The following is a 19,017-nucleotide window of genomic DNA, read 5'->3' as shown; positions in this document are numbered from 1 at the left end:
TCTCAGAAAAGACTGCCTCAGGGGCCAAATCCTAATCCCCTTGACTGAAACTAAACACTTTTAATATCGGGATTAAAACAGTACAAATGTATCATATTAAAGCACAGATAGTACAAGATGGCAATATTTATCAGGTTAAATGTTGCCAGCAGCACCAACATGAAGCAGATGGTGAGAGCTGAGCCATTAAGGATCAATGGGAGATCGATGCTCTCTGAACCTGCATGGCACCATACTGCGTCTGTAGTGTCCTAACACGAGACAGCACAACCAACATTGCAGGGAGAGAGGGAGCTAGGCAGCCAATGAGATGGAATGTTACTGGCCTGAACAGGCTAATGAGATATCCATTGGCTTTCCCTCTATAGACGAGGATCTACAGGGGAGGAGATGAGATCCTGAGATCTTAGTAGGGTCTGTAAGAGACTGAAGGATCTGATTGGACCCTGAGTCCCGGATACCTTTAATAGACATGTACTGAAATGGCCTCCACGTCTTCAGACCTAATAATCATGGAGAATCCGAACAAGTAATCTCTCAGAAGATCAATTCTACTTTCAGCAAACACTGAAAGTTCAAAAAGGGAAGGAGTGTCCTTTTTGTATAACTAAAACTATGTTTTCTTTTATTTAAAAAAAAAATGTTTTGTGTGTTTTCATGCATTTTCTTGCTAGTTCAATACTACGGACTTACTCAAGGCCTCCATTTTGAAAGCTAAAGCTGGGGCACCATCCATTTTCAGTGTCATTCTCAGACAATTCAGTGTACTGAAGCTATTCACTTGAAATAACTGACATCAAGATGGGCTCCTAACGCTTGGGAGACACAATATTACAGGTCAAAGTCCCAAAACTGAAATTAGCACTTCAAAAGCGCCAGTGACGGTGATCCTAAATGGCAACACATGTACATACTAATTTAACACAGGAACAATTAGAGGACTCATAGTAAGGTCCTCTCAGATAAAATGTAACTACTGAATTTATATAAATGTAAAATAAAAACTATGAATTGACTTAGGCATTGCCAAGAACACCTCACTGTATGACAACAAGCATAGCACTCCTGTTTTTCCATCACATGACATGGACAGTATAACAGCACATCACCACGTTAGGTTTAACCCAACTTTGTGCATATGTTATAGTATTCCCATTACCCAATGATGAGCAGTTTGGCAGATGGCCATATAGTATGCTGGTTTATATAACCACAGTAGCTAACTAGTAGAGTAGGACAAAAGAAAGTAATTGAAGTTATCCAAGCTAAAGGCACTGACAGTCGAGATATACAGTAAAATGTGCATAAGCATCCAGGTTCACAGTGCGTATTGCCTACGTAAGTTAGATATTTGCACTCATACCACAGCTACATCTATAAGCCCACTGCAGTGTAGAAATGTTACTGTATACCTCAGTTTTTATCAGACAGACAATCATGCTAAAATGTTTCCAAGAAACAACCCTCATTCATTAATGGGTCTATGAACTGTAGGCGAGTAAGAAGGCAAATCAAATATACCATAAAAACTAGAATAAGATCATCTGCTTTGGACAACTAATAGTATGATACCCCATGCTAGAACCCCAGTCTGCAACACCATTCTATCCATGCATGCTCAATCATAGTTTCTTGCCCTGACAAAACTGTACCATATACGGGTTGAAGTTAGTTTTGCGACACACTTTGTGACAATTCTTGGCAATTGAAGGCAAAACGTAATGACAAGCACAATGGAATTGGTGTTACGCTCAGCTACACCTTTACAGTATTATGGTTTCATGTCCGTTTCAATTTCTTAATGTATCCTTCAGTTATACCTCAAATGTAGGGAAAGACACTAATGGCAAACTATGAAAAAGGGAGATCAATGACCAGGATAGTTATGGCCTATTCAATTATCCAAAGCAGTATTAGATCAGATACAGTTTTCCCATCAGGTACTGTTCCCCCATCGGATACAGCTCCCCAAAAAATATGCTCCCCCATCAGGTACTGGTATTCAAATGGACATACCAACATGTAATTTCTGATCACTTCTATTAAATAGTATTGTTTCATTGAGGAATTCAAACCTAATGTTTTGAGATCAAACAATGTGTGTGGCTCTTAATCTTCATGTTGACTTCATCTTCAGCCTTTGGATTGCACAGCAAATTACCATTAAGATCATTAGGCAAGAATCAATGTCTTCTGATCTGTTTCCATTCTTCAAAATGTCAAGTAAAGTCTGTCTATTATGCAAAAGTCAATAGTAATATATTTATTTATGTATTTATTTGAAGTATGAATGTCCTCTTGTCAAATTGAATTATAATTGAACATTTCTTTGTCCATGTTTGCCCCCACCCCCTTCTTTTCTCATCGCTGCCTCTTACCCACTGACGTTCAGAATCCACACACAGACAAGCTCTTCTGAGGTCACATTTAGGTTTGTGGGCAACATCAACAAACTGAGACAAAACATTTCATTATTTTCCATCAACTCTGTATTGATCTGACTTCAATCGCTATCAATATCCTTCATTTTCAATTACCTTTCTTAGAATTGATTGTGTTCATTAATGTGATTTTAGGAAACATGTTTGGGCCTGTCTAGAGAGCCCTGCAGAGATGAACCCAGACATCAATAAGAGATTAGTTATACATAATGGAAGTACAATTTAATATCTTGGACATTTAATGGAGCTTGCTCCTACACTGTTGTAATCACTTAAATAATCAAGTTAGCTGTAGTACTCTGATGGTACAAAACTCAAACTTCTCCTTCCATCCCTGTCTTTCTCACACTCTCACAGTTCAATTAACGAGCGATACTGTTCTGACAGTCAGAAACGGCTTAATGAAATGGAACAGCCTTATCACGTGTTTAGCTTCGTAGTGGTACATACAGTACATAATGTAACAAAGGTGATGGCTCATACTAGGCCCTAAATGCTTTCTTAGGGCAAATCACAATTTCCTCCACTCCCCCTTCCTTTACCTACTTTGATCCACAGCCATCTTCCATCCTTGTGTGAATCACTTCTTCTGCATGTAACTCTAAAGGTTGTTAATTTCTCCTCATGACTCCATCTCAGAGATACCATATTACATTTATCAAGACAAATAAACAACTGAAACGTGAAGTACTTGACGAATGTCTTTGTATTTGAGAGTCTCCACTGCACTGATCGTTCAATTTATTTCACCATCACACGTCACTGGTTCATCTCAAAAGAACAATGTATGTATTTGCTGTCCAATCAAAGAAAATACAATATAGTGCAAGTAGATGTGTCCTTGAATCCGGACAAACACCTATACATTAAAATACCTGAAATCTCCAAATTAGTATCCTCTGACAAAATTCTCACAATACACATATGTAAAGGTAATACACAAACAACAAGTACAAAACAGTTATTACTGTACATTGCAATACAGATATTGCAGTGACCCATCGAATATAATGAAGGCACAGCTACGTTTGCAAGATATAGTAGGATGCTTAATTAGTCTGGATCATTCAGAGGCTGGGTCTTCCCGACAGGATATAAATGCCATGTGCAGTGATGTGCATCGATTCTGAGTAGCTATCCAGCTAGGTCCCTGATGGCAGGCAGAGTATGAAAATGTGAGAGGATGGAACTCCTAACCATACCTCCGTTCCACCAGGCCATCCTCACTGTACGTCAACAGTCATTCCAAGGTCAGGCTCCATGGCGAATTGGATTTTACCATCAGCTTCCTGCTCCTCAAACACAACGACCTGAGATCAACAAAAACAAAAGGCTCTGAAACACAGCAGAGGTCAACACAGCAGTAGGGTGCCGAGGCGTGGAGACAACATGTTCAGAGGAAAGAGAAGTCGCCTGAGGACTATTCCCGCAAAGCACTGCCAAGTTCAATATCATCAAACCCACGGGGTGGCCCAGCCGCTATAGCTGTATATCAAAACTGTTGACCTGTGATGTTCCTAACAGAGGCATCTGGGTGAACTCCTGTGGAGGGTGTGAGAGATTTTTCCAGGGAACCAGTTAGAGACAGAGAGGCAGTAACAGTTACGGCATCAGTACCTGATTGTTTCCTTGGTTAAGCCAGGGGGCGGGGAGGTAGAGGGTTTGCTGGGGGCCCATGGACCAGTGGCGTCCAAGATTCTGCCCGTTGATAAAGACCACTCCTTTACTCCAGCCCTGTGGATAAAAAAACACTGCAATCAGTGACTTGAAAATCAGAGTTTAGAGTTTCTCTGGGATCTTCTTTCATCACTATGTTGGTCTGATGTGTGATGCCTACTACACTAGCTATCAATAAACCAGAGATAGGCCTACTACACTATGCATCAATAAACAGTATGGACAGGTGGTGCTCTCTTTCATAACCACAGAGCCTGTTGGGCTGCTTTACTCACAGGCAGTCTGATGAAGGTGTCTCTGGGATGGCCGCCCACATACAGCTTTCCCTGGAAGAACCCTGGGAAGGAAGGCTTCTGGAAGACAGAGTTCCACTGGCTTGCTGCACTCAGTCTGAAACATGGGAGGAGATCAACCTATTATAACACAGGAAATTACTGACTAATACGATTCCTCGTCATATTTATTCATGTAACAACATCATTTGTGAGAGTGTACAATGGCATGGCTTCAGTCGTGGATATATAAATGGTTTTATACCACTTCTGATCAGTGGGCAAGCATCTTCAAGACAGCGCTAATTTCCCAGCTGATTATAATGGGGTTTTAACATGGTATTGGGAAACCACATGAAAAATATGTTATTTCTGCAATCTGGCATTGTAATTCTACGCTCAGTGAGAACCAAGAAGATAATCAACTCAACAGAATCAGAGCTAGGCAGGAGCAATGACAGAGACTCAGAACAGAACAAATAAACATGAGGACGGAAATTGAAAGATGTACATGATCAGTACAAACCTATTTACAAAGCCAGGCTTCATATCCAGACTATGAATGATAAAGTTTCGTAGCGGGGTATTGTTCAACTCAATGTCTCCGACAAGACCTGCAAAATAAGCCAAGGCTGAAATAAGGCAGTCTTTGATTTTCTAAATTCAGTGGTTAATTAGCTGTTTTTGAGCACCTATACTGAAATTATTTACTAATAGATGTGTCTAGTAATACAACCACAAGGCTAATACTGACCCAGATACAGTAAGTGAAACTATCGAATTACCTTTACGCTGTTCATCTAGGAGTTTACCAGAGTTCAGTCTCCCAGAGTTCTCCACGAGTAAACTCAATGTTCTCTCCCCCTTCAATGGAAAGTACATAAAAGATGTGGAAACAATTGGAGGTGTTATCTACAGTCCACAATGCAAAGTAGACTAAATAAAGACAATAGAGGAAACGTGGCTTTCAGTTGGACTGCAGATAATAATTGATCAAGTCCAATCTGCTGCTGTGTGATAGAAAAGCAGCATGGATTTGTTTTCCAATAACAGGCAGGTGTAAAGTTAGTGATTGTGATTCCTCCTTGTTAGAACAACATTTGTCTGAAAACTTTCTGTTGGCGTAATCCTGGCACCTTAGTGACAAACGCATTTATCAGCATCACCAGAGGCTTTCACCTCTAACATGGTGTTGAATATTAACTAGCCAGTTTCGAAAGCAGCTCAGCAGCACACCTATAGCCTGAATACAATTTAAATTGTCACATTGTCACATACACCGGATAGCTACAGTGAAATGTGTTGTTTTACAGAGTCAGCCATAGTAGTATGGCGTCCCTTGAGCAAATTAGGGTTAAGTGCCTTACTCAAGGGCACATCGAGAGATTTTTCACCTTGTCGGCTCAGGTATTCAAACCAGCGACCTTTCGGTTACTGGCACAACACTCTAACCGCTAGGCTACCTGCCGCCCGAAACACACACTATCACTATACCTTTCCATCAGGCAGTGCAAACTCCAGCGTCTTATAGTCCAGAACTCCAACAAAGAGTTTGTCCACAAAGACCTAGAAGACAAAATAAGTTTATTAGTACAAATAATCTACTGACATATATCATGCTAATATCATGAAATAATGATGATATAATGTCATGTAGCTGTGTCTGTCTGTACTCACCAGGGCTCTGTCTCTAACATTTTTCTTGGAGTTCAGAAGGCCTCCGCTGCTGATGGTGGTCTCATATAGAGTGTAGCCATAGGACTGACCATTGTTATTGTTGACAGGAAGGTTCTCCATGTTGACAGGCCCCTCTGACTTCAAGGGCTACCGTAGGACAAAACAACAACAACATCCTATCTAATCTGACATGATTATATATTATATGACACAGTGACTTCAGGAAGTATTCATACCCTTGACCTATTCCACATTTTGTTGTCTTACAACCTGAATTCAAAATTGATTAAATAGATTTTTTCTCACCCATCTACACACAATACCCCTTAATGACAAAGTGAAAACATGTTTTTAGAAATGTTTGCGAATGTATTGAAAATGAAATACAGAAATATCTAATTTACATAAATATTCACACCCCTTTGCTATGACACTCCAAATTGAGCTCAGGTGCATCCAATTTCCTATGATCATCCTTGAGATGTCACTACAATTTGAGTCCACCTGAAGCCAATTCAGTTGTTTCTCCATCATTGGGAAATTGAAAAAATACAGAACTACCCAACAACCAAACTGAGCAACCAGGCAAGAAGGACCTTGGTCAGGGAGTTGACCAAGAACCCAATGAGCACTCTGACAGAACTACAGAGTTCCTTGGCTGAAATGGGAGAACCTGCCAGAAGGACAACAGTCTTTACAGCACTTCACCAATCTTGGCTTTATGGTAGAGTGGCAAGACGGAAGCTACTCCTGAGAAAAAGGCACATGACGACACACCTGAAGTTTGCAAAAAGGCACGTGAAAGACTCAGAGCATAAGGCAAAATATTCTGTGGTCTGATGAGACAAAACTTTTACTCTTTGGCCTGAATGCAAACGCTACGTCTGGAGAAAACCAGGCACAGCTCATCACCTGTCTAACACCATCCCTACCGTGAATTACTGGTGGTGGCAGCATCATTCTATGGGGACTGGGAGACTGGTAAGGATCGAGGGAACAATGAATGAAGCCAAACACAGGCACATCCTTGATGAGAACCTGCTTCAGAGTGTAAACAACCTTAGACTGGGGGGCGAAGATTTACATTCCAACAGGACAATGACCCCAAGCATACAGCCAAAGCAATGCTGGAATGGCTTCAGAACAAGAATGTGAACGTCCTTGAGTGGCCCAGCCAAAGCCCAGACTTGAATCCCATTGAAAATCTGTGGAAAGACTTGAAGATTGCTACTCACCGCACTCCCCATCTAATTTAACAGAGCTTGAGAAAATCTGCAGAGAAGAATGGGAGAATATCCCCAAATCCAGATGTGCAAAGCTGATACAGACATACGTAAGACAACTCAAAGCTGTAATCGCCACCAAAGGTGCTTCTACAAAGTATTGACTGAGGGGTGTGAATACTTATGAAAATATATTTCTGTATATAATGTTCAATAAATGTGCTAAAATTTCATTTTTTAAAATCTCCCATTGTGTGTAGATAGGTGAGGAAATAAAATATATTTAATCCATTTTGAATTCAGGCTAACACAACAAAATGTGGAATAAGTCAAGGGGTATGAATACTGTATGTATAATATAAAGTTCAAGATACATTTTTAGACAGCCAATTACCATAATTATGAAATACATTCTTTCTACAAGTGTCTGGATCTAGATGGTGGGAAAGTAATTGTCGTCTCAGAAGGGAGCAAATTACAGCAACGGCTAGTGAATAATTAATGGTCTACGCAAGTACGAGACGCACTGCTACGTTTGCCCAGAAAATAAACAATGAAGAGAGCATGTAAGGAGGTCTAGTCTAGTGATACAGCATACATCCAATTCTAGTGGTACGTATAAAACCAATTCTAGTGATACGGTACACAACCAATTCTAGTGATATTGTATACAACCAAGTCTAGTGCAACTGTATACAACCAAGGAGTCCAGGCCAGGTCACAGCAGACAGCATGCTACTTGGGCCCTAGCTGCTCACCTTCTCAGTAAACTGCAGGCTCTCCCACAGTGACAGATGCTGCTGAATGACGACAGGCTCATACACTCTCCTGGCCTGGAGGGAGGGAACCTCAGGAAGCTTCTCACCTGAGACACACAGACATAGTCAGATATAGAACATGCGGGGGAGTGAGTGTCTCTTGGGGAACTGAGACAAAAATGGGACATTTGAGCTTACCAACATGAGCGGAGGGTTTGTAGGAATATCAATGCACTCTAAGGGCTCTATTTTCAGCTGCCGTTAAAGCGGCGCTAGTGTCAAACGCTCTCAATTAAGGCCTTTTTTCCCCTGTCAAATGCAATCGCGAAGTAGTCAAGACTGTCGGTAAAAGGTTTGGCTCCTGAGACCACTTGGAAATAAATCTTAATCACTAAACCATTATTAAAATATAACGCTTGAGAGGAGTAAAACAGTGTGCTGACATTCCCTTTTTATCTATGTATTGTTGGCAGGCCCATGCAGGTCATGAAACGAGAGATGAGAACCTCAGGTGAATACCGGTGAACATCGTATTTAGAAGTTATCTGTAACAAGTGCTTGTTTTCCGTTTCATATGTTCAAAACCTAAGCCCTTCATTAGGCCTACTATAACGAAGGCTGATTCAACAGCAATGCCGCAGCAGTGTCTTTTTATGACATCATTACATTTAACATGTATTTATTGTTGTTAAAAAAAAACGTGCTTGTTTTTCATTGCATTTTATTACAACAAATCTTATTAGAATGATTCACCTTGCTGGTTTTATTGTTACAATGTCTGTGCATGCAATGTAACTTCTGGAGATGTGTGAATGTGATGTGATCTGTAAAATGGTTCCGATGATGTTCATAAAAATAGTCCTGTGTAGCTCAGTTGGTAGAGCTTGGCGTTTGCAACGCCAGGGTTGTGGGTTTGTTTCCCACGGGGGACCAGTATGAAAAAAAAAATATGCACTCACTAACTGTAAGTCGCTCTGGATAATAGCGTCTGCTAAATGACTAAAATGTAAATAAAACATATATATATATTTGGGAGCAGTATAACGGTGAGTGGACATTCTCTCTTTATATTGGATCTTTGACCAGCTACTGTGAAAAGTTTGGATGTGCGTAAAACCCTCCATAGTCTGCGTTGTTTTAATATTATATGCCCACGGGGAGAAATGATGGGGCCTGTAAGTGTGACATAGCCTATTTGAAACAAGTTGTTGTTTCGTTTTGTTTAGAATTTGATTAGAATTATTCATTCTCTTTTTAGGCCTTGTCAATAATTAATTGAATCTTGCTTATTGACAATGTTTGGCAAGTCCATGCTCAGCCATAATGCAATTTACAGTAGGCCTAGCTCCTATATCAGTGTGAATGATATTGAAGCCACGCAATTACTTAGAACAATGTAGACTGCAAATGGGTTCAAGTTAACGTATTTAGCAAAGATAGTTCTACATTTTGCTATTTCGTTTCTGTAAACCATTTAACAAACTATAACGGACGAACATTGGAATTGGAGTTGATTCCAAGGCAATACACAACTTGAAGCAACCACATATTTCGCCATGGAGCACGTTCTGATTGGCCATTGAGGGGCCAAAGCCTCAACCCCACAACATGTTTATTCATCAAAACCCAGTCAACGCCAGCAAGTGCGGCAATAACTGTAATAGTGAAAATAGCAAAAATATTTCGGACCAACCCCTAAACCTATATACAGCATTATATTGCGTTAGGTTTGTTAAAATAGAGCCCTAACTGTTAGCTGGAGTTATATATTGAAAATGAACTCTTTATTCAGACAGTGCCATTGCTAGATAATAATATAAATGATCAGTTACAAGATTAAATACATTTATTTTTGTCACAACATAATCATTTCATATGATCATTTTGACCTCTGCATACAGTGGTATGTGATGAATGACAACTCCAGATCAATACAGAAGTGGAAAACATCTGTGATTCAGGAAATAACCCAGGCTTTTAAGATAATTACTGGGAAAACATCTGAGCTTGACACCAGTATCCAGCTGGTAGTACCTTTTACAACTGTTGGAGCTGACAGTTGCTGCTCTCTAAGAGATGTCCTCCAGCACTCTTTAAGGTGTTGAAGCACTTAGAGAAACCTGCAGCCACTGGGGGTTATTGGTGGAATAACACTAAGTTCAACATTTGGGCCACTAAAAGGGGATAATGGGTGGCAGAAATCACCTCGCCCTGAAATGGCATTCTGAGTTTACAAGCCAAGTATTTTTATGGAGCAAATTGCCATTTCACACTTTTGCTGTTGTTTGATATTGTGTGAGCTGCCTGACAAAGTTATCTTCAGCTGCAGTTATATAAACTTGAAACTTTCATGTTATTGGATTCTACAGTGGATTGGAATTTTGATAGAATTGGGTTAAGATTGAACTCAATTTAAAGAATGTTGTGCAAGTTGGACTCCCTGCCACATGCATAATCAAATAGTATTACCTTGGCTTTTAACCACTGCTCCGACAGCATCTATTGTCCATTTGGAAGAACAATACTATTTATTTCATGTTGTTATTAAACCAAGTGTTAGACAGTATTTTCGTTCTATTCATGGACAATTATTAGAGATAATGTTTTAGTCTGTGACCACAGGGTACGCATTACTCACGAAACTCATATGAGCTGAGAGCCTAAAGCCTTGTGATAGACTAGCGTTCTGTCCAGGGGGTGTACTTGTACATTAAGGTGCCTCATGCTATAGAAACAGGAGATAGGCTCCTGCTCCTATAAGCCATTCCGGCCTGCAAACGCCAAGGCTTGTGCAAGGCTACTTACTTACACAAGGTATGCATGACTCATGAAACTCATTTGAGCTGAGAGCCAAACAATAGCAGATATCAAGTAGGATATAAATACAGAATTAGGTCATGTATATGTGGTGCTGAATAGAACATAGGTTTTCTCAGACGCTTTAGTGCTCGCTCTCATCCACGCCAATGCTCATTGTTCAAAATACTGCACAACGTAAGGATGAAACATGTTAAGATAACCCTGAAGATCTTAGTTTACTGGGAGGCTGGATAAATGTAAGATTGCTCTGACTGTATGTTTGAGGAGTGGGAGGTGGGGCGTGTCCCTAAACCAGAATCGAGTTTGAGAAACGCTCCTGTAGTCCACCATACCCAGCGTCAATCTCACAAACTCATCTCTGATTGGGCAAGACAGACTCAATGTTCCTCGTAGGGCCTTACTAAGTGACTTTGGAGAAAGATACAAAGAAGAGCCCCTCACGGCGACACTCACTGTGGTAGCGGCTCAATACATTCTTCAGAAGAGTGTACTTGGTGGTGTAATCCCCTGCCTCAGATAACGGAGCATCGTAATCTGAAAAGATAATGCCACTATCAGAACAGCAAGAGGCACGAGGAGCGAGAGGCGGGGATGACTCCTCCCGTGTCCGATGAGTTTCACTCTGCTCCTATCAAACATCTCAAGCCAGCAGGAGACATATTTTGTGGTTATCTTGACAGATACGGCTGCAGGAGTTTGGATGGAGGCAAGAGGCAGTGGAGGAAATCAAATGTAAAGACAGACTACTGTTAAACTTGAAGGTCAAAGAGCATGTGCCAATGTGCCATTGTTACTGTGTTTGACATCAATGTCATTCTCCTCTGAGGAGCGAGGTCATTACAATGTCAACAGTCCCAAAGAGGATATAAAACCCATCATGCCGTCTTTCATTTACATTTCCCATGCATTTTATTAGCTGATGAATGAATTATGCAATGAGTGCTAAAATGCAGCCTGAGGTCAAGCACTGTGGAGGAGTGACAGCACCATCTACTGGCCTTTACTAACAGTACAGTGACTGTGCATTACTTTAACAATTCCTGTATACCTGGCTGATGTAACATCCTTATCAGAGGTATGTTTCAATAAAGAGAAATAACAAGGTAAACTATGAGAACACATTGATTCTAAAACAAGCGGACAGCAAGTAATATAAAGATCCAAATAGAACTTACCATAACTTGTTACCATTGGCTTAGGCATGAGCGTGGCAATTGCAAAGGCCCCGTTCATGAAGCCAAAATTAGTTCCTCCGTGGAACATGTAGAGATTGATTGATGCGTCCTGTTTCAGGATTTCCGTCACAATAGCAACCATGTCTGCCAAAGAGAGGGTGACAAATGAGAACTCACTACTGGTGGGCATAGAGACAGAGTAGAATTACAAGACCTGGTGCCCGTAATAGCTGTAGAATATCCATTGCTATAAACTCTACCTCTATATACAAGAGCTGTGGCAGGTAGCCCAACAGTAAAACAAAACCTATGATCATATTGGGTAGTGCATCATCAGTTCCTCTTGTCATGTTAGTCATTGCATAACTTAGCGAGCTAATTTTAACTTGTCAGAACTGTCATTTTTTTCTTTTAGTTTTTTTTTGACCAAATATGTTGTTGATTGTTGGGGGGGGGGGGGGGGGGTGTTCCCCAATGCTGGAAAGTTTGGGAACCCCTGATATAGAACATAGTCACATGTTTAATTAGACATTCAAATTGAGCTGACTTTACCGATTTAAATCAAGGGCAGCGGGATAATGAATAACAAGCATGGAGTGACAGAGCATGACTTGATTAGCATCCTGTGTGTGTGAGATAGACGTGGATGCTGCTGGCAATGACAGGAAGAAAAAACCAGGCCTGGGGACACGAGTTATCAGTGGCTGTTGTTCAACATAAGAAGGACAGTCTGGAGAATCTACATGACATGAATACACCTCCATAACTGTGTGCCAAGCTGTATGACAGCTGACAAGTATTTACTGCAGTGATGCATTGTCTCATGAGAGGATGATGAAAATTGAGTTTTTATTTAAGATTCACCATCATGACCAAAATATCCCAAAGCTAGCAGTGGCTACAGTGTTATGCGGATGGTGTGTGTGTGTGTGTGTGTGTATTACATGGTTAGTCAGTAACCCTTTCACATACTGTACTGTTCCCTGCTGAGAGGGAATGAGTCACTCATCTAACGAGCTGCACACATGTACGCACTGCATGGAATGCTCTTCTATTGACTGTACATACACATATAGGGTGACCATAGGGACTCCATTTATTTTGAAGGTTCTAGACACTGAAGGCCAGTATAAAAGCATAACACAGTATAAAACAGTATACAAAAGACAGCTTGGTTCAGTTGAAATTGACTACATGGATCAAAATACAATTTTAGGGGGAATAAAGACCAAATCTGGTTTATGATGCTTGACTTGGAAACAAGCACACATGGAAAGCATATTCATCTCTGACAGAAACATACCACAAAGGAGAACTGACCATATGCTAAACACCATGTGACCAATCTATTGAGTGGGACTCATGCAGTGTGGCAAAGAGATCCTGCTGCTTGAGGAAATATGACTTACCCCCAGCAGCAAAAACATGGTGAAGGTCACCCCAGAGGTCAAACCACCCAGACCAATACTCCATCACCATTTTGGGCTTCTGCGGCTAGAGGAATTAGGAAAGGGAATGTTCAACAGAGAGGTGCAAATAAACTAAATATATGTTACTCCTTGTAGACACAGTATTCCCTCCTTGTATTTACTCCTTGAACATCAGGGCCCACTTTTTTTTTTTAAGTTAAAGTGCATTAGGAAAGTATTCAGACCTCTTCACTTTTTCTACAGTTTGTTACGTTACAGTCTTATTCTAAAATTGATGAAATTATATTTTTTTGCACATTCATTAAAAATAAAAAACAGAAATACCTTATTTATATTCAGACCCTTTGCTATAAGACTCGAAATCGAGCTCAGGTGCACCCTGTTTCCATTGATCATCCTTGAGATGTTTCTACAATTTGATTGGAGCCCACCTGTGGTAAATTCAATTGATTGGACATAATTTGGAAAGGCACACACCTGTATATATAAGGTCCCACAGTTGACAGTGCATGTCAGAGCAAAAACCAAGCCATGAGGTCGAAGGAATTGTCCATAGAACTCAGAGACAGGATTGTGTCAAGGCACAGATCTGGGGAAGGGTACCAAAAGATTTCTGCAGCATTGAAAGTCCCCAAGAACACAGTGGCCTCCATCATTCTTAAATGGAAGAAGTTTGGAACCACCAAGACTCTTCCAAGAGCTGGCCGCCCGGCTAAACTGAGTAATCGGGGAAGAAGGGCTTTGGTCAGGGAGGTGACTAAGAACCCGATGGTCACTCTGACAGAGCTCCAGAGTTCCTCTGTGGAGATGGGAGAACCTTCCAGAAGGACAACCATCTCTGCAGCACTCTACCAATCAGGCCTTTATGGTAGAGTGACCAGGCGGAAGCCACTCCTCAGTAAAAGGCACATGACAGGCCGCTTGGAGTTTGCCAAAAGGCACCTAAAGGACTCTCAGACCATGAGAAACAAGATTAAACCGATTAAACTGATTAAACCAAGATTGAACTCTTTGGCCTGAATGCCAAGCGTCATTTTTCAGCGGCAGGGACTGGGAGACTAGTCAGGATCGAGGGAAAGATGAACGGGGCAAAGTACAGAGATCCTTGATGAAAACCTGCTCCAGAGCACTCAGGACCTCAGACTGGGGTGAAGGTTCACCTTCCAACAGGACAACAACCCTAAGCACACAGCCAAGACAATGCAGGAGTGGCTTTGGGACAAGTCTCTGAATGTCCTTGAGTGGCCCAGCCAGAGCCCGGACTTGAACCCGATCTAACATCTCTGGAGAGACCTGAAAATAGCTGTGCAGCGACGCTCCCCATCCAACCTGACAGAGCTTGAGAGGATCTGCAGAGAATAATGGGAGAGACTCCCCAAATACAGGTGTGCCAAGCTTGTAGCATCATACCCAAGAAGACTCAAGGCTGTAATCGCTGCCAAAGGTGCTTCAACAAAGTACTGAGCAAAGGGTCTGAATACTTATGTAAATTTGATATTTCCGTTTTTTGATTTTTAATACATTTGCTAAAATTTCTAAAAAACGGTTTTTGCTTTGCCATTATGGGGTATTGTGTGTAGATTGATGAGGGAAAAAACGATTTAATCCATTTTAGAATAAGGCTGTAACGTAACAAAATGTAGGAAAAGTGAAAGGGTCTGAGTACTTTCCAAATGCACTGTATGATCGGATATCGGCAATCGAATAGGATTTAAATGCATAGCTACGCATTTAATCCTATCCGATTGCCGAAATCCGATCAGATAACTTCTGAAAAACTGGGCCAAGACTATAGGCATCCCAAGACTGTGGTTCAAAGCTATTTGTTTCACAGATTAAGACTACATAGCTAATATCCTCTGTTTTATCTACAGGTGTCAGATGAAACTGAATAACTGATCAATTATAATGCTGGAGCTGGATAAATCTAATGATAAATATTAGTAGACAATCATCACTCACTTGAATTGCATCCAGATACTTAAATCCCTCTGGGCTCTGTTTCTGAAAATTTATGGTCTCTAGAACTATTGACGTAAACGGAAAACAAAAACTAAACAGTACATTACAAGAGTACATACAGTAAATCCATAACAAACACAAATAAAATACAGCATGACAGTATCCCACTGGGCACAGACGTCAATTCAATGTCTATTCAACGTTGGTTCAACCAGTGTGTGCCCAGTGGGATGCTACAGTGACTTCATGCTCATGAAACTGCTTTGCATTTTAACAGATCATATTTTTGTCTTGTTTTCTCCCTAGCTTAATCTGTATCTATCTAAACAGCACAGGCTCATCTGTCTCCTTTGTGTTTAGGCTTCAAGTGGAGAGGGAATTAGTCAAGGAGCAGTTCTAATGAAGCCTAACAGCAGCTGCCTGACACACACACCTGTCCTTGGCACAGCCAGAGCTCTTGTGTTATGGGAGAATACCAACTACAGTTCAGGCAGAGGCTGCAGAGTCAGATGGGCCAGAGGCTCTACTATAGTGCAGCTGTCTGTCTGTTTGTCCAGTCAGTGCAATACCTCCATTCACTCCCCCGTGCTTCAGTCCATCCTGGTTGTCTGAGGTCAGGAGCAGCTCCTCGATCCCCCTGGATAATAATGCCTAGAACAAGGATCTCATCTCAATCATGCTCATATTTCCAAGTAGATATCCTACAATTGAAAATGCATATAGTTGTAGTGAAGTCAAGATAAAGTGACGCACGGCGTGTGTTTGCGTGTACGCGTGTGTGTAATAAAATAGATGCACTGCACTGTCTTACCTGCTTTATGTATGGCATGTATTCCACGTCTTTTGCATAAGAGCCATACTTGTTCTCCACTTGAACTGCTATAATTGGGCCCCCCTTGGAGTACTGAGTTTTAAATAATACATCAAATAAGAGCAGAACTTTCAATTGATTTAAGTCACAAGCATATATGTTCAAAGCCTTTTGGATTGATAAAACACCAAGCTTCAAATTTTAAGAATATTTTAGTATTTTGATAGCTCTTATCAACAACCATATCTATGCAGTGATATCGTTGTCACACACAATTGAACAGGAAAACTGGAAACCCAAGTGTACTTCATAGAAGAGTAGTGAGAAAGTGAGGAAAATAATAACCTGATATGGTGCAACTCTTGGAATGAGTTGATCAAAGAAGGAGTCAACTGCTTCTGTGAAACCTGGGTAGGTTGTTCTCAACTTCATGGCTGGATCACGCAACAACCAACTAGGAAGAAAGCAATACATGACAACTCTCTAATGTTATCAACAATGTATGCAGTTACATTTCAATACTGGTTGCACTGATGGCATTAATGCACAATGACTGCGTTGATTGTTAATGTGATTCATAACACAGCGTGAGTTTAATGGATTTCCAAATATCTATGATCTGGTTAACCTAGTGGTACATACTGGGATATTTTTGGACCAATTACCCTTCCTCAATCCACTTAGATGATGATCAGAGTCAGTCAAATGACTCTCATTGAGGGGGAAAAGCTCAGCAAATAACTGTTTTCATTCTCTGTGTGTGTGAGCAATATCTGTTTTTCCCCTTAGATCTATGATTCTATTTACCCACATTACTAATAAGGAATGTGGGACTGTCTGCCCAGAGACCTGACGGAAATAGCACCACAGTGGAAATGAGCATCACAATAATGAATGAGGAAAAATGGATAAGACGTCGTGTAGGGGGACCTATACATACAGGGAGCTGAAACCAACCTGGGCTTAAATGTTAAAACCTGGGAACATCTAACCTGGGCAACCCTCCTAAGTCCCAATCAGCACAGATGTAGGGTCCTGGCCGCAGAATCACCCAGAGGCCCAACTCTGCTGCTAGGCTGATGTACGCCCTGAGAGACACAGAGAAAAGCAGAGAGACAAAGCTCAACAGCTCTATCAAACATTTTCATCACAAAATCATATTTTAAAAAGTGGAAGTCTTCCTTACTTTAAATCCAATTGGTCCTGGAAGATGAAAACCCCTCTCTCTGGCTCATGCAGGTTCCATGGCACATATCTGAAAGAGAAAGCAGTCATTCTCAGTATCTCTCCATAGTAGAGCAGCAGTGAGTGGTGGTATAACAGGACATGAGGTGTTCTGTGTGTCCCTACGTGGTGAGAGTGTTGACCCCACAGGCCCTCATCTTCAGCAGCCGGTCCTCCCAGTAGGCTCTGGGGACGCGGAAGTAGTGGATAGAGCCCCCCAGGATGCGAAAGGGCTCTCCCTCCAGAGTGAACTGAGAGGAGTTGGCCCTCAGTCCCTCTTTCTGGCTCATTCTCTCCACCTCTGGGTGTTGGCTGGAAGAGAAAGACAAACTGCTGGTCAATCCAGAAATGTAAATTAGATAGGAATCATAGGAACTTGACAATGGCATCTAAGGTGAGTAGCTAAGTATTTATAACACTTGTCACAAGCATAAAAGACAGACCCAACAGTTTTAGATAAATCAACAAATCTTTCAGCGCAGAGAAGACTAATGAAATACGCTACAAGCATGCTATTCCTCTTGTCTGACCAGAATGCTAATCTATTTTTGAATATGAGGGAGACTTACATAGTAAATTGCTCACACTGTCGATGCTGTGGAATGAGTCCTGCACTGTGCCATAAGAATCAGCAACATAAAAGCTAAGTGTCTACACAAGGTAAAGGTCCAGGGCAGGTGGGTCAGGTGAAAGTTCACGATAGGTTAAATGGAGGATATAGAATGGCTTTGTATTAATTAGACTATTGATTGCATATTATTTTTCTCACATTTGGTATAGGCCTACATCTTCTGTGTAATAATATTTAACAATCTGATCACATTTTCTCATTATGAATTGTCTTTAATAGCATTGCCTATAATACATTGTACTTAAATAACCAGTTTGAAAAGGGTCCGTTTTGGGATGGTTGAATATTGATGCATTAGCAGGTCCATGACAACATGAGGAAAAACAACAACAAACAGGACAAAACTTTGCACACACTCTCGAGACCCGCCCATAAAGTCTTACCGTATGAATTGAAAGAGAATATATCCGACGATAATAAAACCGAGAATGGCATACCGTCGTGTGAGAGACAGCCTGGCGACCATGGATGTATTTTTTAAATGTTACGAATCACGATACAACAGCCGCTTGACAGGCCACGACCTCAAAGACCTTGCGGCAGGCAGAACATTACAGGAAGAACAGGCTTCTGAGTAGGCTGTTAATACTGTAGTACAGGCGATTCCCTCAAGGGGATATTACAGGTGAGCGCTATAGACCATATTTAATTAAAATATCAAACTTCAACACTAATACGTTTTGTCCTTACAACCAAAATCAGTAAAAAGACAGGTCAGCCGAACTTGCGAGGAAAGTAATTACCACATGGCGCTCTAGCCTACTGTTTACACTAGATTGTATTGGGAAAAACCCTTGTAATTTTCTAACTCTCTCTCACACACACGCAGAACACACGCTGGACTGTAGCCATCACGGTCTTGCCCAGTTCCGCCAGATGACGCTATTATTTCTGACGTCGTTTGTCAGCTTTAACC

The 19,017-nt window shown here is 41.1% G+C and overlaps 1 protein-coding gene across 3 annotated transcripts in view; it reads right to left on the bottom strand.

Annotated features, from left to right (window-relative positions):
* Window positions 1-2,478: 2,478 nt before the first annotated feature.
* The window catches only part of LOC311101891 (beta-galactosidase-1-like protein 2), a 32,432-nt gene continuing 15,893 nt past the window's right edge, over window positions 2,479-19,017 (bottom strand). Inside the window, exons 1-19 of one of the 3 annotated variants that reach the window (XM_084143126.1) lie at window positions 18,485-18,962; window positions 17,597-17,782; window positions 17,433-17,501; window positions 17,239-17,334; window positions 16,592-16,700; window positions 16,247-16,339; window positions 16,005-16,086; window positions 15,436-15,500; window positions 13,453-13,537; window positions 12,044-12,187; window positions 11,322-11,402; window positions 8,049-8,155; window positions 6,068-6,214; window positions 5,885-5,956; window positions 5,176-5,254; window positions 4,917-5,004; window positions 4,394-4,508; window positions 4,059-4,175; window positions 2,479-3,751 (exon numbers count right to left, since the gene is read on the bottom strand). In XM_084143126.1, the coding sequence (XP_083999252.1) occupies window positions 3,665-3,751; window positions 4,059-4,175; window positions 4,394-4,508; window positions 4,917-5,004; window positions 5,176-5,254; window positions 5,885-5,956; window positions 6,068-6,214; window positions 8,049-8,155; window positions 11,322-11,402; window positions 12,044-12,187; window positions 13,453-13,537; window positions 15,436-15,500; window positions 16,005-16,086; window positions 16,247-16,339; window positions 16,592-16,700; window positions 17,239-17,334; window positions 17,433-17,501; window positions 17,597-17,782; window positions 18,485-18,567 (1,905 nt within the window). In that variant the 5' untranslated portion in view covers window positions 18,568-18,962 and the 3' untranslated portion in view covers window positions 2,479-3,664. Of the gene's footprint in view, window positions 3,752-4,058; window positions 4,176-4,393; window positions 4,509-4,916; window positions 5,005-5,175; window positions 5,255-5,884; window positions 5,957-6,067; window positions 6,215-8,048; window positions 8,156-11,321; window positions 11,403-12,043; window positions 12,188-13,452; window positions 13,538-15,435; window positions 15,501-16,004; window positions 16,087-16,246; window positions 16,340-16,591; window positions 16,701-17,238; window positions 17,335-17,432; window positions 17,502-17,596; window positions 17,783-18,484; window positions 18,963-19,017 lie in introns of those variants that run through there. The other 2 variants (XM_084143127.1, XM_084143128.1) reach the window with 2 other exon arrangements.

This window comes from Coregonus lavaretus, assembly GCF_964263955.1.
Source record: "Coregonus lavaretus genome assembly, chromosome: 26".
In the NCBI taxonomy this organism is placed as follows: Eukaryota; Metazoa; Chordata; class Actinopteri; order Salmoniformes; family Salmonidae; genus Coregonus; species Coregonus lavaretus.
Note: the sequence above shows the minus strand (reverse complement) of the source record. Positions and strands in the feature narration are given on the sequence as shown.